Below are 24492 nucleotides of genomic sequence, written 5' to 3'. Positions count from 1 at the left end.
AAAATGTGCTACTTGATATGTCTTATGCAGAGGAGCCTGGGTGATCGTTCAAGCAGTGTGGCAACACCTAGTCTTGGCCAGAGCTGCACTTAGACATCCAGGATTATGTGAAGGCACGCTCAGCCCAAACAGTGCATAGAACTACTACTCTTCTGGCTCTTTGGAAACTGGTAGTCATAGACAGATATTGGCAGAGAATTGCAGTGGATATTACCGGCCCCTCGATGGCATTGCATGGCTACATACTGCTGACTGTTATTGTTATTCACGTTACCCCTCTGCATTCATAATTTCATAAAGCACCTCAAAGGAGTTCATGTCTTACCTAGCCACTGTAGTTGCTATGTTTAGCCTACCAGAGATCCTTGTTTCAGATAATGGAAGTTTGAAGGCTTTGTGCCGGGTATTGGCATAGTACACCGTAAATCTGCTGGGACCATCCCCAGGAAAGAGGCACAGTGGAGAGACTGCATGGGACTCTGAAGAAGCATGTAGCTCACATGCTGGAGGACAATTGAGATGCACCCTTCCCTATTGCATTGAGCAGTATGTTAAATGATATTTGGAGCAGACCTCATAAAAAGTCCTGGATAAACCCTATTCTGCTGGCTCTTCTGTTGACTTATGAGGACCAAGTTGCTTATGCTGATGGAAAAGGGGTGCCTTTGCCATCCTCAAAACAGACTGATGTGACTAGGAAATGTGCGAGTTTCAACAAGTGTATCCATATAAGACTGCCTGTGTTCTGTCCTGGACAAGCAGTGTCTGTTAGGAGAGGGTCTGAAGCATTTCATGGGTCAGCGAGGGGCCAGTCCTAGGGCCAGTTTTGTTCAATATCTTTATTAATGATCTCAGCAAATTTGCAGATGACACTAAGCTGGGGGAAGAGGTAGATACGCTGGAGGGTAGGGATAGGGGCCAGAGTGACCTAGACAAATTGGAGGATTGGACCAAAAGAAATTTGATGAGGTTCAACAAGGACAAGTGCAGAGTCCTGCACTTAAGGAAGGAAGATTCCTATGCACTGCTGCAGGCCGAGGATTGACTGGCTAAGCCGAAGTTCTGAAAAGAACCTGGGGATTATAGTGGATGAGAAGCTGGATGAGAGTCAAGAGCGTGCCCTTGTTGCCAAGAAGGGCAACGGCATATTGGGCTGTTTTAGTAGGAACACTGCCAGCAGATCACAGGAAGTGATTATTCCCCTCTATTCGGCACTGGTGAGGCCCCTCCTGGAGTATTGCGTCCAGTTTTGGTCTCTCCACTACAGAAGAGATGTGGACAAATTGGAGACAGTCCAGCAGAAGGCGATGAAGATGATTAGGGGGCTGGGGCACATGACTTATGAGGAGAGGCTGAGGGAATTGGGGTTATTTAGTCTGCAGAAGAGAAGAGTGAGGAGGCATTTGATAGCAGCCTTCAACTACCAGAAATGGCGTTCCAAAGAGGATGGAGCTTGGCTGTTCTCAGTGGCAGACCTTAAAGTCTATGAGTCTAAGAGTAGATGACAGAACAAGAAGCAATGGTCTCAAATTGCAGTGGGGGAGGTCTACTTTGGATACTAGGAAACACTATTTCACTAGGAGGGTGGTGAAGCACTGGAATGGGTTACCTAGGGAGGTGGTGGTATCTCCATTCTTAGAGGTTTTTATGACCTGCCTTGACAAAACCCTGGGTGGGATGATTTAGTTGGGGATTGTCCTGCTTTGAGCCGGGGGTTGGACTAGATGACCTTCTGAGGTCCCTTCCAACCCTGATAGTCTAGGATTCTATGATTTGTTCTTTTCTAGTTTTCTGGAAGGCTTCCCATCTTCCATGACTTTTCAAAGATAATTGCTAATGGCTCAGATATCGCCTGAGACAGCTCCTTGAGTATTTTAGGATGCATTTCAGCAGGCCCTGGAGACTTGAAGAATCTAATTTGTCCAAATAATTTTTAACTTGTTCTTTCCCTGTTTTAGCCTCTTCCGAGCCTACCTCATTTTCACTGGTGTCCATACAAGACCAACATTCTTGGTGAAAACCCAAACAAATAAGTCACTGAGCACGTCTGCCATTTCCACATCTCCCGCTATTATTCCTGACACCCCCTCCCCCCCAACTGAGTAACAGGCCGACGCTGCGCTTGGTCTTCCACTTGCGTCTAACGTATTTGTAGGCACTAGACGGGGCGTGAGCGTGCAACGATGCGTGTGCGCAGGGGGCAGAAGGAGCAGGCCCGAGTGTGCAAGGGGGAGCCAGGCGTCTTCGCGCGAGCGCCTCCCATCCCCGCTGGCGGCAGGAGAGGCGGGGCCAGGCGGCCGTAGGGCCCCAAAAGCTGCGGTCAAACCCCGCCCCTGCTTTTTCTCCTCTGCCCCCCACCACAACACACGTCACTTCCGGGCGCCCTGAGCTGCGATTGGCTGCGCCGGCCGGAAGCGAGGGCGGGCAGCGCTCCGTTGCCGCAGTGACAGGGCTGGAGTGGAAGATGGCGGCGCCGCGTCGGTCCCAGCACCATCACCACCATCACCCACCACCCCCGGCGCCGGCCTCCCCGCCGCGCAGCCCAGGCCTCTCCCCTGCGGGCGCCGCGCCCTCCCCAGCGGCACAGCCTGGCCGGGCCGGAGGGCGAGGCCCCCCCTTCGGCGGCGGGCGCGAGGCGGAGCGCGCCCTGGTCGCCGGAGCAGCCGGAGAGCGCGGCCGGGGCCGCCCCCCCCCGGCCTCGGGCTCCAGTAGCAGCAGCGTGGCCACCAGCAGCGGCAGCGCTTCATCCTCGTCCTCGGCGGCCTCCAGCCCGGCGGCCGAGAGCCCGGAGCCGCCCGGGCCGAGCGCGGGGAGCGGCGCCTTCCGGAGCTGCTGGAAGCCTGCCGCAAATGGAGACGTGAGCCGGGTCAAGCGCCTGGTGGACACGGGCAACGTGAACGCCAAGGACATGGCGGAAGGAAATCCACCCCCCTGCACTTCGCCGCAGGTTGAGCGCCGCCGCCCGGCGGGGGAGGGGTCACTGAGCGCGGGTGGCGGGCGGCCCGGCCCGGCCCGGCCCGGCCCGGGGGACCTGCCCCAGTGTAGCTGCTGGGCAGTGGGGTTGCGGAGGTGGCTGGGTCGCAGGATGAGTATGGAGTTGAGATCCCCCATGGGCTGGGCTAGAACAGACTCTAAGGTAAAACTGGCTCCTGAGCTTGGGGAGAGCACTTCAGACTGCTGCCGTGGAGCTGGCTTGGAGTCTCTGAAGCCACCCCTGACCCACCCGCCCCCATTTAAAAAAACCTTCATGATTTTTGGTCTGCTCGTGACTTGACAGGGAAGTGTTAATGCAGGTTAGCAGTGTTACAGATTGGAGAACAAGTTTTTGGTTATCTGTGGATGACTCTGTGCTTTCCTTATCTTCCTGGTGAATGTTACCAGGCCCTTTTCTTTGTAACTTAAACATTAATTAAAAAAAAACGTTTGTAGCCCTTCAAAACAAACTGCTGAGTAGGTGTAGGTCAGTGGCCTTTTCTTAAAGAAAAGCAGCTTAGTGACTGTAAGCACTACTGCATTCTTAAGGTAAGCCCTCAGTGATGTTAGTAACTGCTTTCTGCCTAAGCTCTTACTTCAAACTCATATTCTTGGTGTCAGTGTGAGCCACTGTCTTCTGATTATGCTTGCTTGGAGAGATGTTGTGTCTGTGTCCTGTAATCATTCCTGGCTGTTGAGAAGGGACAGATACTATCTCCACACTGTTTGAAGAGGACTTGTGTAAAAGTAGCTCTCCAGTGTTTCCGCACCACAAGGTCCAAGACATCAACTTCCATCTTTGTGTTAACAAGGGTCTCTAGAGCGCAAAAGTTGCTTTAGTGGTGGAATCTTCATAGCACCTGCAGGTGGGGAGGCAAGTGAGAACAGACTCTTCAGATATACCCTTCCCCCCCAAACAAGGGCAAAAAATAATACTTTGAATTCACTAGGTAAGGAAAAAAAAAGGAGGCAAAGGATCATGGAGAAAATAGTGATAGTCCATGAAACTGTTCTTCCTTACTAGTTATACAAGAAGTTAATCCACTAGTGTGCGTATAATTAGGGGAGAAAGTAACATTGGGGCACTTTCAGAACACAGTTGGTCTCCAGCTTCCTTTGGGGGATGAGGTTCTTTGTAGTACAGTAGTTCCTAGGGCATCAACCTAGGCCCCATTCAGCTGTGTCTGTGTGGGCATGTAGTAAAAAGCGAGATCCTGCTCCAAAGAACATAGTCCTGGCTATTGAAAATGACAAAGTGTGTAAAAACACACAAATAGAGAAGAGGGGATAACAATAAAATGTGCAAGATATTCAAAATAAGCCATAACCTCAGCCCACTAACATGATTTCTGGACTTGGCTCTTGTGCAGATCGTGAATTCTCTGGCACATCTTGTATTTTTTTTGTGCTAAGCGCTGTACCTTGCGACCTCTACGCATTACTATTAAAATATTTAATAATACAAAATCTATTTGAATGTGTACACAATGATCAGTATTTACATTTTAAAATGTCGTTCGGGCTAACCACACTAAAATGACTTCCTTAAAAAAATCAGCACTTTTAAGGAATGTGCTAACATAGCTTTGGTTATTTTGGATATGTCTATGTAAAGAGTCAAAAAGTGGTTCTCCGGGGAGTCCACCTCCTGAGTCTTGAGTCCCCGAGTGCTGCTACTATAGCTCCTGAGCTTCATATTAGCTGAGTTTGTAAAAGCAGTTTATCCTCAGAGTATGAAGATGGAGCTTAATTCTAAAGAGCTCTGAAATATGGGGCATATTGTTTGTAAACTCTTTATGTTCTATAGATTAAGTGATAAATTTCATGAGACCTCAACCAAGGGCTTGTCTACATTTAAATTTTATAGCTCTCTAACTTGCTGGCTCAGGGGGTGAAAAATCACCCCCCTGAGTGCAGCAAGTCTGAGCACTTTAAAGCACTAGTGTAGACAGTCTTCAAGTGCGGGGAGCTAATCCCCTTGTAGAGGTGGATTACCAGGAGTGCTGGTGACCGTACTCGTTCCCGCAGCAGCGCTTTGAAGTTTCCAGTATAGACATACCCCAAGGGTCAGCAGCATGTCCGTACACGGACACGAGTGTCCACTGTAAAAATTTTGAGGTCTGTGGTAATTTTTCAAAAAATTGAATGACTGACTGACATAACCCCCCCAATGTCAATCACTAAGTGTGGTAATTTTGTCAAGCGTCCGTTGCATGACATAGTGGTGCCAGCACCTGGCCTCAACTGGGTCCTACTTATCCTGAATTCAAGCTTACAAAAGCTTCACCAACATAATTCATACATACCTAAACTCTTGAGCATCACTAGTGAAACACAGGTGTCACTAAAGTTACAAGCAAAACTTATTCGTCCACTTGGATTGTGAACATGAAAAACACTTTTCTACTTTAACTGAGGGGAAAACGAACAAAACTTATGTGACAGAATGTTGCCCTTTAAAACAGTTTTAACAATATTACATTCTAACAGAAGAACAAAAAGTTGCTTGAAGTGCAGGACACTTACTGTTGGAAGATTCAACGTCAAACTTAACTCTGTCTGTGCCTGTATCTGTAGACTAGACCAGCAGTTCTCAAACTGTGGGTCACGATCCCATTTTAATGGAGTCATCAGGGCTGGTGTTAGACTGTCTGGGGCCCAGGGTCAAAGCCTGTGTCCCACCAGCTGGGACTCAGGCTTCGGCATCAGCCCTGAGCTGTGGGGCTCAGGTTACAGGCCCCCTGCCTGGGGACAAAGTGCTTTGGGCCCCTCTGCACAGGGTGGTGAGGCTCGGGCTTTGACCTCTTTGCCCAGAGCAACAGGGCTCAGATGGGCTCAGCCTTCAAATCCTGGAGTCATGTAGTGATTTGTGTTGTCAGAAGGGGGTTGCAGTGCAATGACATTTGAGAACCCCTGGATTAGACACTATTTAGGTGCCAGGTAAGTTATCGTAGTTTGATAAGAATCACATCAGGTACTAGTGGATCTCGTTTATATGTTGGGAAGGTGTTAGAATAAACTTCTGTGTTGGGGGTCCTGCCTTTGAAAGTGTTTGCAAATATCAGCCACGGACATCTGATTTCTGATGGTGATTGTGCACTAAACGCCCAAGTACCACCTATGTGGGTGAAAGCAGACAGTTGCTATACTCTTGAATGAACTCAAACAGGAAAATGATAGACAAGAAAGTCAGCAGTGCCACTGGTGTTTAACATAAAAGAGAAGGACCCCCCCCCCAAAAAAAAACCCACAAAAAACCACCCAACCCAACAAACCCCCAAACTCAGCCAGCAGTCACTTGTATATGGATTTTGCCTCTGGCTGTTGATAAGGCTCCATTCTCCAGTCACCTTTTTTCCCCGGGGCCTTGGTCTCTTCCCCCCGCCCCCCCCCCCTTCATCAATTCACAGTCCTGTTGACTATTCATGTTCAGACATTGCTTCTTTAGCAACAATGACAAATTAGAAGAATTAATTTATTATAATAGTAGTCTTTTGGCTTCAGGTTTTTTAGTAAAAAGCATTGAGATCAGTATTTTTTAATTTTATGAAGTTTTTAGGCTCACAAATCTTGCTGTATCATAAGGGAAAGAGAAGAAAAATAGCCCTTGAGAAAAGGACAGTAGGAATCAAAATGCTTTTTTTTCTTTCTCTCTAGTGCAAAGATTGCAAAATACTCTGGAGCAATTATTCGCAAAACTCAAGATACACTGTTGAGACAATTAAGTTTAATATATCAGCTTGTTTAATCAGCAAAATTGTCTTTAGAGGCCTGAGATGAGTTTAACGTAGCTCCATTTATCAGCAATCAATAGGGTAAAAGTGACTTTTTTGGCCGTATCTGGATGGTGGAGTCTTTCCACCACATGGAGGATGGATGGTGAGTGAGTCACATTTATTTCCTTATTCAGGTAGCACAGGGAGCATATCTTTCTGGAGCTGCCTCTTTTGGGACTATGGATCTCTTCATGGACAGGAGATACTCTTCTTCCCACTCACTGAGGAACTTCATCTCCCTGAAAGGGGAGTATCCATTTGTAGCGGGGAGCAGCAGTGGTGGTTAAAGGGCTGGCTGGGGGCCATATTTATTTTCCTGCCCTGATGCTAGTAAGTGAGCTGCTGAATTTCACAAGCAGATATTCAAGAGGAGTGCATGTGGGAGTGAGAGTGAATTTTATTTGCCTGTGTTCTCTGCCTCCATTAGTGGGGAGGGTGAAGATTCTGGCTGCCAGAAGGTGGAGAAAGAATAGCTGGCAAAGACTGGGTATTTCTTAGATTATTCCTTCTGGCTTTTGTTTAACTTCTAAAATCAGATGCCAAATTTGTAAGCCTAGTGACTGGCTTATGTTTTGAAGATTATATATATTTCTTGCAGTAAGAGGGTCTAGAGCAGAGGTGGGCAAACTATGGCCCAGGGGCCACATCCTGCACTCCAGATGTTTTAGTCCGGTCCTCGAGCTCACGTCGGGAAGCAGGGTCTGGGGCTTGGCCTGCTGTGGCCGGGGAGCAGGGTTGGGGTCTTGCCCCACTCCACACAGCTCCCAGAAGCAGCGGCATGTCCCCACTCCAGCTTCTACATCTAGTAGGAGCCAGGGGGCTCTGCATGCTGCTCCCACCCCAAGCACCGCCCCCGCAGCTCCCATTGGCCAGGAACCACAGCCAATGGGAGCTTCAGGGGTGGTGCCTGTGCTCAGGGCAGTGCACAGAGCTGCCTGGCCATGCTTCCACATAGGAGCTGTGGAGGGGGGACATGCCGCTATTTCTAGGAGCTGCTTGAGGTAAGCGCTGCCCGGCCTGCCCCCCCCCCCCCGACCCTCTTCATACCCCAACCCCCTGCTCCAGCCCTAATTTCCCCACCCGCCCTCCAAACCCTTAGTTCCACCCTGGAGCACCCTCCTGCACCCCAACTCATCAGCCCCAGCCCACCCACCTCCAGCCGGAGCCCTCATGCCCTCCTGCACGCCAACCCCCAATTTCGTGAGCATTCCTGGCCCACCATACAATTTCCATACCCAGATGTGGCCTTCGGGCCAAAAAGTTTTCGCACCCCTGGTCTAGAGACTTCATTTTTTTAAATGAAAGCTTTAGAGTAGGTGTAGGGGAGGTTGTGAAATTGTGTATCCCTTTTGTTTGGGAACACTTACACTGTGTTTTGGCAGTAAATAGTGTGCTGGTTCTCACTGAGATATAATAAGTAAAAACAGACTTGGAATTTTTACATGTGGTTTCTTCCCTCCTAGTATGGGCCACATACAGCTGCTTTTTGAGATTGGATATTTTCCTAAAAGATGTTCTGTAAGTCAAAATTAATTCAGGGAAGTGCTCTGTCCTCTGTTATACAGATGGTCAGATTAGATGATCACAGTGGTCCCTTCTGGCCTTATCTATGAATTTAATACGATTAGCTACTCATCAACTGAAAACCCCACTGTACCTGTACTATTCACTCTTGTAATTGAGCTGGAAATCCTGTTCTTTGTATACAGCCCAAAGAATTCCCTTTTAGCCATTGTGGATAGAATGAATGATCTAGAGACCGTCAAAGTATCACATACATCTGAGCAGGGGAGGCTTTTATTTTGCTCCAACTTTCATAAAGGAAATGTATTGTGTGACTCTTTCGTGGCAGCCTCCTTTCCTCTCTCTTAGCACGGAGCTGCCAGTTTGTCTGCTCATCAACCTAAAATCAACCAAGTCAGTAGACAATCATAGGAGACACTGCTGTACCCATTCATTTTGCTGCTTTGGTCATTCTATAGAACTTCACTGTCTATCAATTTTGGAGTGTTTTTTTCAACATATCTGTTTCCCAGAACACCAGAACTTGTTGAAATCTTTTTTTATAATGTGCAGAGAACTAGGCTCTGTTAACTATAGGAATTAAAGCAAAGTTCTGCGTGGTAACTGATGAGGGCTTTCACTTGCCTGGATGGTACACAGTGATAGTAGAGCAGAGTTAAGGCTGATATTTGAATCTTTTCACAATTGGGTTTTCAAAACGTTAATGGAAACAAACATTCTAAGGACATGGTTCATTTGAGAGCCTCTTTATGTGATGGGATATTAATGTGGAGCTGAAAGCTACTTTTTGAGCCACTTTAACTGGGCGCTCAAACTTCTTAGCTGGGGGAGGCCATTTTTGTAGAGGCCGTGACTTCAGCATGAAATATGAATGAATTACAGGCTGCAGCAATCCATCTGGTACTGAATATTTACGAGGGTAAGGTGGTGCTACAAACTCGTGTGAGATTCCTCTCTAAAGTGGTGGTGGTTTCATCCCAGTGAGTGGTGTTCTGCCAGCTTTCTTAACACATCCGTGTACCCATTCTAATGGAGACTTACCACACATAATCAATGACTGGGGCTGTGTTTTAAATGGATTAAAGTGCTTAAAGTCCACCCAACTTTATTTCTATTCAACATCTTTTTTTGGCAGTGCTGTCACTAAAAGACCATGTCAAATGGCTGGCCATGACCAGGCTCACTCAATTCATTCCCTAATGGGGGTTTTCATTTCAGACATAGGAAAAATAACCTTGTAGTCTTCACTCTGTATACTCTACAAAGCATGATTGCTTGGCTTGGGTTTGGTCTGTTTCTGACGCGGTGATGCTCAAACACTCCTGCCCTCTAGAATATCTTTTTGGTGATCAGTATGTTTGAGTTGGCCACACTCAAACTTTTGCTTTTGGATGCAACTTACAAGCTATAAAAGTGTCATTTATGGAGGTGTCTTCTTACTCTTCTTCTATATTTAGCATTTACTTTGTTGCCATTGGTCCTGTTCTTGCTGTTTGTCAGTGTTGTAAAGTTTGCTTTCTTAAACATTCACCAAGTCAGTTCCCTTCGAAGAGTAGAAATCCAGTAGAAATGATGTCTTCAGGGAAGAGAAAAATACCTTGATACTCTACTTCTCTGGAGATGGCTTCTTGAGGAATTTCCTTGGAGTTTGGTAGTAAACAATGTTGAGAGGATCTGGTTAATTTTACACTTTCATTGCAGTGTCTCGTTGAGGCATTGAGTGTTTTTATGGAAAGTCTTTATTTTCTGCTCCGTCATGAAGTGATGCAGCACACAGTCAACCTGTGGAACTCTTTTAAATATAAATATAAAAAACAGGTATATTTATTTTATTTCAGAGCTGGAAGGGATGTAAAGTCATTGAGTCCAGTCCCCTGCCTTCACTAGCAGGATCAAGTACTGTCCCTGGCAGACTTTTGCCCCAGGTCTCTCAATTGCTCTCTCAAGGATTGAGCTCACAACCCTGGGTTTAGCAGGTCAGCGTTCAAACCACTGAGCTATCCCTCCCCCGTTTGCCAGAGGATGTTGTGAAGGCCAGCAACAGGGTTAAAAAAAGAGCTAGATAAATTCATGGAGGATAGGTCCATCAATGACTATTAGCCAGGATGGGGAGGGATGGTTTCCCTAGCCTCTGTATGCCAGAAGCTGGGAATGGGCGACGGGATGGATCACTTGATCATTAACTGTTCTCTTCATTCCCTCTGAAGCACCTGGCTTTGGTCGCTGTTGGAAAACAGGATACTGGGGTAGATGGACCTTTGGTCCGATGCAGTATGGCTGTTCTTATGACTGTGAGGATTCAAGGGTACTGCATCCCTACCTATAGGGGATATCACATGTTCTTACCTGCTATCGCTGCGTTTGTATCTAAAAGCCTGAAGAACTTGGAATGCTGGATTTCGGCTCCCTAGTGCATGACAAGCAGTAGTGAAAAATGTTGCCAGAAGATACTTTGTAATTCTGTTTCTCTGAAGATCAAGGAAAAGAACTTTCTCTCTAAAACTGAAATAGCTTGAAGATGAGACCTATTCTTCCCCTCCCCCCCTTTTGTAAGAGAGCTATCTCAAAAGAATGAAGACGCTATAGTGATTCTGTTCTTATTAGATGGTTTACTTCTAGCAGTGTTAACTTACTTATTAAGGCTACCTCTTTATGCCAAAGAAGGCCAAACAGTAGAAACTTATTAGATCAGTATTGCAACACTTTATTTGGGCTGAGTGACTTGTTTTGATGAATAGGTGATAGGATACCACTATTGTGGTAAGGATGGGTGAGTAGACTCTGTGCCTGGGCAGGTGAATTTTCATGATAACTTTCTTAAGATATGAAATGGACCTGGGGGAGCAAACAGCTGTGCTTATCGCTCTATCAGTGTTATAGAGGGCAGAAAATTTACGTGTTTACCCTGTGTAAGCTTTATGCAGAGTAAAATGGATTTATTTGTGGTTTGGATCCCATTGGGAACTGGGTGTTTGGGTGCTGGAGATAGGTGACCTACTCAGCAATTTTTGGTTAAAGTCTGCAGCTTTGGGGGCATGGACCAGACCTGGGTCTGTGTTGCAGCAGGCTAGCATGTCTGGCTCAACAAGAAAGGGTTTGGGAATCCCAAGCTGGCAAGGAAAATAGGCTCAGAGGTAAATTCAGCACATCAGGTGACGGTCCCAAGGGGGTCCCTGTAACCGAACCCATCACACCTGCCGCTCCAAAATTTGTTCTAAAATATGTTTGAGATATGGTTCAGAGGTCTAAAACCTGCTTCCTTCTCTAAGTTGGAGATCTGATTCTTAATATGTTCCAGGATAATGTTGCACACGATTTTTCCAAGCACCGAGAGTAATGATTCCTCTCTAGTTATTGCATTTAGTAAGGACACCGTTCTTTGGAAATTCTACTGTAAGGTCTCTTTGTAGCTCGTCACAGTCTGCGTGGGACTTAAGACTGTGAGGGATAGCTCAGTGGTTTGAGCATTGGCCTGCTAAACCCAGGGTTATGAGTTCAATCCTTGATGGGGCCATTTAGGGATCTGGGGCAAAAATCTATCCATGGATTGGCCCTGCTCTGAGCAGGGGGTTGGACTAGATGACCTCCTGAGGTCCCTTCCAACTCTGATATTCTTTGATTCTATAACCCTGAGAGAGGTATGCACAGCTGTTTGCTCCCCCAGGTATTAATCACTTACTCTGGGTTAATTAATAAACAAAAGTGATTGTATTAAGTATAAAAAGTAGGATTTAAATGATTTCAAGTAATAACAGTCAGAACAAAGTAAGTTGCCAAGCAAAAACATGCAAGTCTAAGCCTAATACATTAAGAAACTGATTACCCTCAGATGTTCCAATAAGTTTGTTTCACAGACTAGACTCCTGAATCTGGGCCCAATCCTTTCCCCTGGTACAGTCCTTGTTAGTTCCAGCAGACATCTTGTTGTGTTTAAAGTACTGCACAGGATCTTTTTTGAGGGGGCAGGGGATGAGGCATAGCGCCACATTTATTGGTAATACATCTATCAGTCAGCACTGTATCATATGCATATGATAATTACAGTCATGCACTCACATGCACACTCTCTGTCTTGTTGTTGTTACCAGCTAGTTGCTCCTGTTAACTTCACTGGCCAGGTGAGTTAGATGGGGGAGGGGTGGAGCTGGGCTTCTGTTGATCCAGATCAATACTCTGATATTGACAAGACGAGACCCGGGGTCCTCTGCAAGACACCTCACATTTATAGCAGCTTCCTTCTCATGCAAATCTATACCAGATGCAAAATCTGTGTCAGTTGGTCATCTGTGGCACTTCTTTCTGGGTGTTGTCTTAATGCTGCCACATTTATTTTCAGAGAGGGTTTTTTCAAAAGAAGGTGCTCGCTTCTTACTCCCAACAGATCACTTAAGGGACAAAAAGACCCAGCTTTTGGCAGATAAACTATTAGTTCATCAACAAAGGGAAGACAAAATATATGGCTATCAATGTCCCCAAAGCAACAGAGTAGATGGAGAGACACTAGAAGTAGCAAGTCACTTTCCCAGTATAGGGAGTGAGATGTGTAAAGATGGTGTCACCATGCTGTATGTCAAGCCGTGTATATTCAAAGCAGCAAACAACTTTCAGAAACTTGAAAAGATTTGGAAAAGTAGTATGACTGACAGTGATATAAGTATGAATTTTTAATTTGTCTGTCCTCCTTTGTGGAGCGGAGTCATGAGAATCTACAACAGAAATGGATAAGGTCAACTCATTCTGCAGTAAAACCTGGAAAAGGTCTTCAGAATTCACTGGGAAGCGTCTGGCAACATCAGAAATTCTAAAGGGAGCAAACTTACCAAAAGCATCAAACATGGTCAGACAATGATGGACATATTTGAGACCTGCTTTAAAGATGCCACCAGCCTGGCTTCCACATCAAGTAGTAATGTGGACACCACCTGGAAAGAGAAGAGGGTAATCTAGAGAAGAATTATGCAGAACAAGGGAGAAAGAAGCCGAATCATCAGTATGACACTCAGAAGAGACCAGCAACAAACCGAAATCAAGGGTGGAATCTGGATGCCGTATGCACCTGATGGTGTGGGAGGATAAAGAAGAATGTTTGAAGTATGCCTTTTTGTGGAGGCTAAAACACTTCTAGAAGCCAAGGCCCTAATTCTGCAAAGGGATCCATGTCACCAGACTCATGCCCATATAGACTGGACCCCTTTGCATGATTAGGGCCTGTGAGATGGCAAAATCCCAAGGACAAATTTAATAGATCTGACAGACTTCTATTTTAAACATCTCTGATCATTCTCGATATTTAAGCTGTATGAATTGTGTTAACTTCTAATGACATGAAGCATTCTATGCTTCAGCTATAGCTTATTTTTTAATTTTTCTGGATAGAGTTGTCTTGTATAACAAAATCATGTTTAAAATGTGTGGAGGAGGAGAATGAGAAAATACAAGAACATAGAACTTAGATTATTTAATCGTACAATATCAGGGTTGGAAGGGACCTCAGGAGGTCATCTAGTCCAACCCCCTGCCCAAAGCAGGACCAATTCCCAACTCAATCCCCAAATTGCCTCCTCAAGGATTGAACTCACAATCCTGGGTTTAGTATGCCGATGCTTAAACCACTGAGCTATTCCTCCCTCCCAGTGAAACCTGCAATTTTATTGGAAAGCTTGTACACTGCACTGAAAATGTCTGATTCAGTTTCTAGATACAGTTAAGTTAATGCACTTATTTTCAGCCAGTGGGCTTAATTCTTTTTTTTTTTTTTTTTTTTTTTTTTTAAACACTGTTGTGAACTGGGACTAGCTTCAACACAACTCCACTGGCTTAAAATGGTGTTGTGTGAGGGGAAGATCTGGCTCTCAGTGTGCTTGACTGGAAAGACAAATTAAACTAGCTTGAAGTACCCGCATACCACGGAAACCATTCTGACACTAACATCCATTTTCTTAATAAGATGAGTGCTTGGAAATGGAGATGTTCACATGCTCTGATGTGAACTGCATTTGGTCCTCTAAAAAGTGATGAAATGGGATTACATTTATTCAGTGCATTTTCGCTATTTTATCTGACATAATGACAGTGCTCAGGTACAGATCAGCTGTGCTTTTCCATTTTCTTGAGGACATATTCTTATTAGACTTTTGAAAAGAAGTATTGGGCCTATGTGATGGGGTTGGGACTCACCACTGCAGCGCCTCCTGCTGGCACGTCTGGGAATTAGCTCTGTCCTCTGCAGGGTGCCCTCTGCTGGTGGTGTCCTATCCGTCATCTGCTCCCCTGTTGGTGTCCGGACCCGCGTTGCTCCTCGCTCAGCGGTGTCCTCTTTAGGACACTGCCCTCCGGCAGTGCCCACTGCTCTGGTTTCACCCCCTTCTGGAGGTCTGGTGTTATCAGCAGTCCTCCATCTGCACCTGTTCTAATGGTCGGCTGTAGCCTCACAGTCTAGCCCCTTTGTCACAGGCACAGCCTGTATCAGGCCGCACTCCTCGTCAACCAGGCGTAGTACAAGGGAGAAGTCGGGGACCCAGGCCCACTTGCTACTCTGGGTCCCGACCCTGGGACCCTCTAGTGGCAGCCTCCCTGCTCCGCTTCTCTCCCCTTGTCAGACTTTGTCCCTGAGCTGCTTCCCCTTTGGCCCTGTGCTCTCACTTGGCCCTTGGCAGCAAGACTGGCAGCCTGGGGTTTTCCTTGGCTGGAGCTCCTCAGCTCCTTCTGCCCTTCCCCAGCCCTTTGGGGGAAGGGATAGCTCAGTGGTTTGAGCATTGGCCTGCTAAACCCAGGGTTGTGAGTTCAATTCTTGAGGGGGCCATTTAGGGATCTGGGGCAAAAATCTGTTAGGGGATTGGCCCTGCTTTGAGCAGGGGGTTAGACTAGATGACCTCCTGAGGTCCCTTCCAGTCCTCATATTCTATTATTCTCTGACTGCTCTGTCCAAGGTGCTACCTTTTAGTCCAGGAGCCAGTCTTCCTCCCTTGGCAATCAGGAAGAGACTGCCTTTCCCCCTGCTAGGCAGCTTTTCTATAGGGACTAACCCAGCCCTGTTTAGCTCCTGACAGGCCTCTGTTGACTGGCTGCCAGCCTGCACAGCCTGAAAGCAGCCTTTTTCTCAGGGAGTGGGGCACTGCCCCACCACAGACTAATACAAATCTAAGAGCAAGTAATCTGTAATGTGGAAGAGAGGGTAAAAGATACAGTGAAAATAATTGAAATAAAAATCTTTCCTAGAAAACTGAAAACCAGAGTTTTACAGAAAATTGTGATCAGAGTAAAACTGAGATTATAGTTAGTTTAAGAGAAAATAGAACTAGCTAGTTTGGCTTGCACATTCCATTAGTTGTGCCATTGGCTCAGCCAAACAATCTGACACTCTCACATTACCTGGGATACCTGTCGAAACAAGATGGAAATTTCTGCTTTTTAGTAAGACAAGTGAAATTATACAACTGCATTATCTGACTGTGTGATATAACTAAACTTGATATGTAGCTTCTCGGCTCTGAGCTCAGATCAGGTGTAATACTCTAACTGGGGAAGACATATTCTTCTTGCTTCATGCAAGGGTATGGATATACTGTAGTATTTTATAATTTTGGTCTCTTACCTGCAGAAAGCATGTGGGCCAAGACTTAATGATAAAGACTAGTTAGTCACCTAAATAGGTAACTAGACTTTCAGAAGTGCTAAGCACCTACCAGCTCCCACTGACTTCAGTGCCTAGGTGAACTTGGTTTAAAGCAGTGGTTAGCAACCTGTTTACTGTTGTGGGCCGCATATGCAGCTTTCTGTGTTATGTGGGTTGCATCCACACACTATATATGTATACTACCTGTATGGCCCCGAGGATGTCACGTGGGCCGTAGCTGTGTGCTGATTGCGTCGTAAAGAGCCACAGGCTGAGAACCACTGGTTTCAAGTCTTGTTGAAGGTTGTTTTCTTAATGTTTTGCTTGATCATGCGTGCAAGGTCTTTCAGTGGAGGATTTTAATTAAAACCTCAAGCTTAGTAAATTGCTAGACAGATCAACTTTCTATCTGGAGATGCAAAAAGATTTAAGGTTTAAACAAAACTCTCAGTTCAGGGCAACTGATCCTGTGTTCCTCTCTGTGATGCAGCAATAACACCCCCTCTAGGCTCCCAGCTGCTTAGCTTTCATCTCTCTTGAGTGGAGACCTGCGCTTGTGTGTGTGTGCTTGTCTGTCTCCCTCCTCTCCCCACCATCCCCTCTGGGAGTACTTCAGGCTGCACAGTTCCCTGTGTACAGTATTATTGCTAGCTAGCCAGATTGCTTAATGAGAATGATGTCAGTGTTTGCTTACTCTTGAAAGACTATGAACAAAGTAATTGCCAGCAGTTACTCGTTAACACGATCCTTTTTATGCAAGCACTTTATTCTTAAGGTGAAAGCATTACAAAGAAAACATTAAAAACAATAAAGGAACCTACACACATGCTAATAAACTTACCAAAGATCACCCTTCCCCTCTCCAACTCCAGCAGGAGTCTCTTTCTAACCTTTCCCTAAGGTTTAGGGTTCTCCCTTGGACAATATCTTCTGTTCATTTGCTGGATCAGAAAGAAGACCCTGAAGTCAATTTAAACTCGACAAAGACTTTTCTTAGTTCTCTAGAGACCAATAAACAATCTCTTTAACGATTCCAACTCTGACTCATGTGTTTCCTGAATTAAAAAGCTTCATTGGTAGAACTGGAAACAAGACTTCAAAAAAGTGCTAATTAGACTCTTGTTTTTAATCTTCATTGTTTCATGCAACTCATTAATTTTTGGCAAAACTGAGTGAGGGACATGGTGGGATCTCCATTTTACGGATAGAGTGGGTTGAGGAAGGAACTTTGCTTTGTCCAGCTGCTTGTCATAATCTGCATGTGCAAAGGAGGCTCCAGCAGCACTTCTTTTCCTTTTTGTCTAACAGCGGTAACTAGATTAGTCAGTGTTGATGTTAGCCACATTAAAATTTAGACAGTTGTGCTCTTTGAAAAGGCATCCCAGAATACACAATATTTGAAAAAGAGTAGGCTGTGACCCAGAAGAGAGATTTCCAAACCTGTTGCCCCCGCAATGAGAAATGAAGGAAAAGGCTAGGATTTTGTCTTTTACCTTCTTAAGATGTCTTTGGGAGAGTCCTAATATTAACTGCTATCTTCTTGCTGGGACATACTACCTGTGTATGTGCACTCAGATTGGTGCCTTGGATTCTAGAGAACAAACTATCTGATTCCCCATGATTTTGGGATGTGTGATGTATGATGAGCTCTAGAAAGACGTGTTAAAATCCCCAATTAGCATTCAGTATTAAGGCACTCTATTTTCCCTTTGATACTGTTTTCATGGAGCCCAGCCTCAGAACACTTCTGAGCCATAAGTTGGCAGTTTGATTGCAGTTCCTTCAGGTCCTCCATTGCCTAGACTGCCACCTTTTAATGGTTCTTCAGTTTCTCTCCCTTCATCCACTGTTAAAGAAACAAACTTAACTATAAATAGTTTTTTTATTTTGATGATAGGGTTAAGTGGAAAAGTTTTTGTTTGTACTATTTCACTCTGATCATTTAATTGAATGTTTAATTTAGGCCTTGCCCAAGATAGGGGACCCTTCTAAAAGAATGGGATTATAGCACTCTTCATCTGAAACTGGTGCAAAAGACTGTGGTACCTACAAGGTCTTCTCAGAAAGGGCCCCAAAGGGCAGTAAGACTCTGTGCTCTAGAACGTGTTTCTGCAAGAGGCTCTGGAAGCACATGAGTGTAGGAGACATTCTTCTGATTACCTGAATTTATTTTAAATATGTCCATTGTCAGTCTAAGTGCATCTTGCAAGTGGGAAATATATTTGACCTGTACTGAATATTCTATGTTTATGACCAAATGATTGAAATGCTTTTAAAAATGGATTTAATTCTCATATGGTTGTTCCTATCTCTAAAACATACTTCTTAGCTCACATAAATATTTAATTAGACTTGTTGACAGCCATTTAACAAAGGTTTCTTTCTTATAGGTTTTGGAAGGAAGGATGTAGTAGAACACTTGCTGCAAACAGGAGCCAATGTTCACGCTCGTGATGATGGAGGGCTAATACCTCTTCATAATGCTTGTTCCTTTGGTCATGCTGAGGTGGTTAGTCTGTTATTATGTCAAGGTGCAGATCCAAATGCCAGAGACAATTGGAACTACACTCCTCTGCATGAAGCTGCTATCAAAGGGAAGATAGATGTGTGTATTGGTAAGTATTTGTCATTAATTGCATCAATTTACTTAAATGCAAACACATTAATATTGCAGTGAACTTGTATTGCTTGCAATTGTAGTGACTGTTTCCATTCCACTTGATAGACAAGGGACCACTTGCTTTTCTCTTCCTTGTTAAGAAGGGTCTCTCCCCTTCCCCCCCATAAACAAGTAAAGAGATGGCAACCTAAAATTTAGCGACATGCAGGATTCATAACATGGTGTTTTCTGAGCTTGCAGCCTGGAAAGCTAAACTGGCACAGGAGCTAAATTTTGATGGAGGAGTAGTCTAATGCAGTTAATTTACCATTTTGTCAGAAACATAACATGAGAACTCTGCCAATAAAATGGAAGATTTGACTTCAGATAACATCATGGCTTTTTGAGGCTGACCCTGGCATTGAGATATTTTTCAGACGGTGAAAACAGGTATTTCCTGTGTTAAGAAATTAAAGGCTAACCAGTTTACTACTATTTGAAAGCTTTGAGGGACTAGTTACGAGAAAAAGTTGTTCAGCATAGTTACATATTTTCAGCATGTACTGTAGCCTAGAGCCAAAGTAATTTAAAATAAAATAGAACATTTCAATCATTTAAATGTATGTAGATCATAGTAAATACTCTTCAGTAATATCTTTCGTTTTTATATGTTTTCAGCCTGCTTAGTAATACTTTCTTCAAGCAGAGTTCTTTATTTTTAATTTTTAAATGTGCAGACTGGCTTGAAAGTTCCTTCTGAAGTCAGACACGTGAAATTGTCTGGTCAGTATTTCAGATCCGGAGGGGGGAAAAAACCCCTTGATTATATAGCCACGTCATATTAATAATCATAGTCACAAATTTGAGATCTTAGTTGTAATCTGAGAGCACTTTATTTTATTATATGGACAAATTTTGAAAAACCTCCAGTGTTTGCTTAAAGACAGTAAACATAAAAATTTAGTAGGGAGGTTATATTACCACTGGATAGAGCACTAATGAGACCACTGATGGAAATCCTGTGTCCAGTTCTCAGTCAACATTCCAAAAAGGGTGGTGGAAAAACTAGAGAGGGTTCAGAGAAGAGATACAAGAATGATTTGAGAACTGGAAAACCTGCCTTGTAATGAGACCGTAAAAAGAAGGTTAAGGGGTGACTTAATTGTGGTCCAAAAATAACTACGCAAGAAGAAGAGATCTGATGCTAGAGAGCTCATTTAGCTGACAATGGCATGACAAGATCCAGTAGCTGGAAGATGAGTCTAGATGTGCACAGGAATGCATAACAAATTTAAGTCACAGTATTTAATTGGGGGAGTATCTTGCCAAGGGATGTGGTAGATTTTCCATCACTTGAAATCTTTACATCAAGAATCATTGTCTTTCTCAAAAGCTATACTCCAGTTCATACCATATTATGGACTTAACTGATTCCATAGAAACCTGTAGTGTACACTTTTCTACATGTATGTGAAATGATTCTGATGTAGTTCGATCAAAATGTAGACAATTTAGTGGTAGGTAGGTAGACAATTTAGACTAGGCCTGTCTGTTTTTCCCATTTTAGTACATCCATTCCTATTTTTATATGGGGCCCTATCTCTTCAAGTCCTGTAAGTAAATAACTCTGCAGAGCAGACTTGTATACATTTATTTATGATTTTAATTTTTCTACATATGGCAGAACGCTTGAGTGTTAAGAGAACATGCAAGTATCAGTCTGTGATAGGCAGGTTGGTGGAGTCTTATTCATGCCTTAAGCAATATTTGATGGCACAGCAAGGATTCAGACCACTTGAAAATATATTTCTGTAATATTCTTAGGCTTGGAAGGATTAATTTTTATTGATAAATGTTGATTTAACTATAAACACAACAACAAATGTTTAGATGATCAAAAATTGAAGATAGGAAAGGTAATAAATGCTGCTTGAATTTTAGTTAAAATTCAGTGAATTTTTTTTTAGACTTTTTTGAATTAGGCTTGTTATGAATGAATTCATGAATGAATAGTAACAACAGGTATGACTTGTTGATTTAAGGATGTTTCCTTTGTATATTTTGATATGTGATATTGACAGTTTGTTTTAATGTTTTATAAAGATTTAACTTACTTTTGTGTCATTAAATTATTCTGGCACCCTCCCCCATAATGTCCCACAACTGTGAAAATTTAAACAAAAAAAAAATGCTTAAAAATAAACTTCAACTGGCATTATACAAAAAATGCTGACATGCATAAAAATGGATTTTTCCAAGCCTAAGTGTAGTGTACAGTAACTGTTTTCCCCCAACGTGTAGATTACTAATATAATTGTTTGTATAAGAAATGAACTTGTGCAAATTAGTGTCCGGTACTAGACTTAAATAAGTCAGGTATGTTTTATTATAAAGCATGAATTTGACAGTGTCTCAAACACTGGCACAACATATGAGGATTTATTGTTGAACTCTACAATATCTGCTGAAAACCAGCAACTTAACTTTTTAGAAACTATCTACTGACTTTTTCCCCCACATGCTTCATTTTGGCTCTTGTTTGTTTTGAGCGTCGTCCAAATGCTAAAATGGGAGATACTTGCCGTATTTGTTCTTTTTCCTCCCCTCTGCATGTCTTTGTCCATATCCTCCTTACCATGAGAATGCTGCTTCTGTAATATGGCAGGAGAGTAAACTGGTAATTGAACAGCGTGATGAGCCAGGAAACATGGAAAATTTATTAACTGTGGTCTTTCAGAGCCACAATAAAAGCAACAAGATAGGAAAGCTGGAAAAGTAGCAAAAACTGGATAGTGATTACAATAGATCTGAAGATTGCCAATAGTCTCTGGGTTTCAGTTATATAGTTTTAATGGTAAATGCACACTTCTACTGCAAATTGTTTTTATATTGCTTAATTGTCATCAACATTATTTGCATCTAAATGGAAAAGTGTTTGCGCACTTCTCATGTGTACACACACACTTCACACATTTCTTTCCCCCTAGGTAGGGGATGAGAGAGAACAAACCATAGTGGCAAGTATAGGTCATATTGCTTAATGTGGTACGGGAAGGTGCTTGTTTACCATGGTGATAAGACAGTATAAGAAGCTGTATAGAACAGAATGGAAAGGTGCACCTGTTTAGCTCAGAAAATGTGGCCCATGATTTGTAGTCTGACCTGATCTGTCCCTTTGTCGTCTTTGTGCTCTCTATCTTAGAACACCTAGGATCCCTGAGGATGGCAAATACTTAGCAAAAGTGAACATGTGCTAGCCGTTTCTTACGGGGTGACTAGGCATTGAAAACTCGTTTTCATTACTTAGTAATCAAATGCATGTTAAGTTTTGTCTGTTAACTCCATTTAATGAATGTGTGTGTTTTTCAAATTGACTCAAGCATTAGAAACAAGAAAACTGTTAGACAGCAAGTTGGTGATATTTATAGATCTTTGTGTTGGCTCATCTATCAGAAAGATGCATGTTTAGTGTCTTGAGTTCTGCTCCCAGAGCTAATGAGAAGCATTTTGCTTATAAGTATTGCTGTTCAAGATTGAACACTGTTTCGTTTGCTTAAGGAAGAGCCAAGCAAGAAGCATTTTACTATAATTCAAGGATGAACACTAAATATTCATGGAAGAGCACTGTAAAGTCATAGAAGTGATTGTCAAAGCTAAGATACGGAGAACCAAGGTTTCTGGTTTGCTATGCAAGACCAAGTATGAGGGAATGTGAGCATACTAAGAATTCAACCTTTTTGTTTCTGTACAATCCCAATAAAAGATTGCATCTAGCTTAATATTAACTGTTTGAGGTGCTAGGTGTAGGTGTAGAGCAGACATGCTTATGGCCAAAATGTAGGAAAACCTCCCCTCTCCCACTTTTTTTTCCTGAAGCAAAATACTGAAAACTAACCTTGATCGTCTTCGCATGTAAATCTTGAAATAGATTAGGCAACTGAAATTGTATGAATTTATACCTCTGTATGCAGCTTTTTTTTCCCCTGTAATACTCCAGACAGTATGGATGGAGACTGAGCATCGTAGCTTGTTACATCCTTTGATATCTTTGCCTTTGTCTACACCAGACTTATTTTCCAAAAGCTTCGTGCCACTGCTGCCAACTATTGTAAAGAGAACTCTGTTATTAGTCTCAATAGGAATGCTTGAGAAATCTTTGGATTCTTCTAGAACCCTTCTGTGTGCTGGAAGCAATCAAAGTAATGAAAAAGAAGAAGCTAGTTTTCTGCTATTGAGGTACTCCTTGGTTCATGGTTATAGTGGGACTTTATGTATGAGGCTTCAGTAATCCAAGGGTTCTTGCACCAAGTGGCTCTCCTAGGGTATGTCTACACTATGAAATTAGGTCGATTTTATAGAAGTCAACTTTTAGAAATTGATTTTATACAGTCAATTGTGTATGTCCCCACTAACCACCTTAAGTCGATGGAGTGCGTCCTCACTACTGTAGTTAGCATCGACTCAAGAAGCGGTGCACTGTGGGAAGCTGTCCCACAGTTCCCGCAGTCTCCGCTGACCATTGGAATTCTGGATTAAGCTCCCAATTTCTGGTGGGGCAAAAACATTGTCGCCGGTGGTTTTGGGTACATTTCATTAGTCATAAGAACATAAGTCTCCCCTCCCTCCATGAAAGCAACTGCAGACAATCATTTTGTGCCTTTTTTCCTGGGTTACCCTTGCAGATGCTATAGTGCGGCAACCATGGAGTCCACTCAGCTCACTGCTGCTGTTGCGAGCATTGTAAACACGTTGCACATTATACTGCAGTATGTGCAGAACCTGGCTAAGAGATGGAAGTGCAAGGACAATTGTGAGGAGGACATGGACATAGACACAGACGTTCCTGAAAGCATGGGATGTGGCAATTGGGATATCATGGTGGCAGTGGGGCTGGTTGATATAGTGGAATGCCGATTCTGGGTGCGGCAACAAGCACAGACTGGTGGGATGGCATAGTGTTTGCTTTGCGAACAGGGGCTGCTAACAAGGGAGTTCTCCAGATGAAGGAGAAGAAAATACAGCATCTGTGGGAACCCTGTGCTGTGGCTGGCAGTTGGAGGCTGTGAGCTTCAAAGGAAGGTTTGAAAGCTCGAAGCCTCTGGTAATTGGCTGAGCCTTAATCAGTGGGCGGAGCATTCACTCAGGCCAGGGTTTAATAAAGCTGCCAATAAGTGTACCCAGGGGTTTGGCAAGGGAGTTTTGGAAGGAGGGCGGGGTCCCTTGTCAGTCTATATGTTCTGTAGTCCTTAAAACCTGAATCCAACCAACATTTCAAAACTTTTTTTTTTTTTTAAACGATCCTTTTAACTAGGAGACAATTGCAGGGAGAGTCCAGCAAGCAGACGTGGGGCTAATCCGTTTATTGCACTGAGTTGTAGCATGTATGATTCCCCGCCATAGGGTGGCTGGGGCTGGCATTTGTGCTGTAGGTGGCTGTGCAAGGAGCTCCCTGGCCCTCAGAGATGTGTACGGATTTGGAGTCCGGGTGGCAAGAACTGGAGGGTAAGAGAGGCGAGAGGCGTGTGTTGATGAGGCTTTCTGGGACACTTGTAGAATTGTTTCACTTCCTCGCCAGGACAGCCCTCGCGACTGTTGAGAGGAAGAAAAGGCCCAGGGAAGCAGAAGCAGTCAAGGGAGTAGAGGGAAACCTTCTCGTAGTTGGGACCTCTTCCAGAATGGTGCTCGGGGTGCCTCTTGCCGAGGTTACCTTCTGGGGGAGGAACCTCTCATCTAGGAAAGACCGTGTTAGTAATGGGAACGATCATCTAGAACGTGAATGCTGGGTTGTGAGATGGAGAACCAGTATGTGACTTGCCTGCTGATGCGAAGGTTACAGACCTCAAGGCATCTGACAGGACTTATGCTGTATGGGGGGCGACGGGTCATGGTACGAGGTACACATGACCAAGGGAAGGGTAGGAGAGTTGTCCTGTTGTTATTATTAAATTGTAGGTCTGCTAGGTGAAATGAACTGCATCAGTGGGGCGCCTTGATGATTGAGATAA

General features: G+C 43.9%; 1 protein-coding gene across 1 annotated transcript in view; it reads left to right on the top strand.

Annotated features, from left to right (window-relative positions):
* The first annotated feature begins 2464 nt into the window (after positions 1–2464).
* LOC116839906 (poly [ADP-ribose] polymerase tankyrase-1) overlaps positions 2465–24492 on the top strand; it is a 325729-nt gene continuing 303701 nt past the window's right edge. Inside the window, 5 exon segments of the mRNA XM_075066025.1 lie at positions 2465–2574; positions 2576–2684; positions 2687–2909; positions 2912–2947; positions 18279–18503. Coding sequence (XP_074922126.1) covers positions 2465–2574; positions 2576–2684; positions 2687–2909; positions 2912–2947; positions 18279–18503 — 703 coding nt within the window.

Source organism: Chelonoidis abingdonii, chromosome 5 (assembly GCF_003597395.2).
Source record: "Chelonoidis abingdonii isolate Lonesome George chromosome 5, CheloAbing_2.0, whole genome shotgun sequence".
Classification (NCBI taxonomy): Eukaryota; Metazoa; Chordata; order Testudines; family Testudinidae; genus Chelonoidis; species Chelonoidis abingdonii.
Note: the sequence above shows the minus strand (reverse complement) of the source record. Positions and strands in the feature narration are given on the sequence as shown.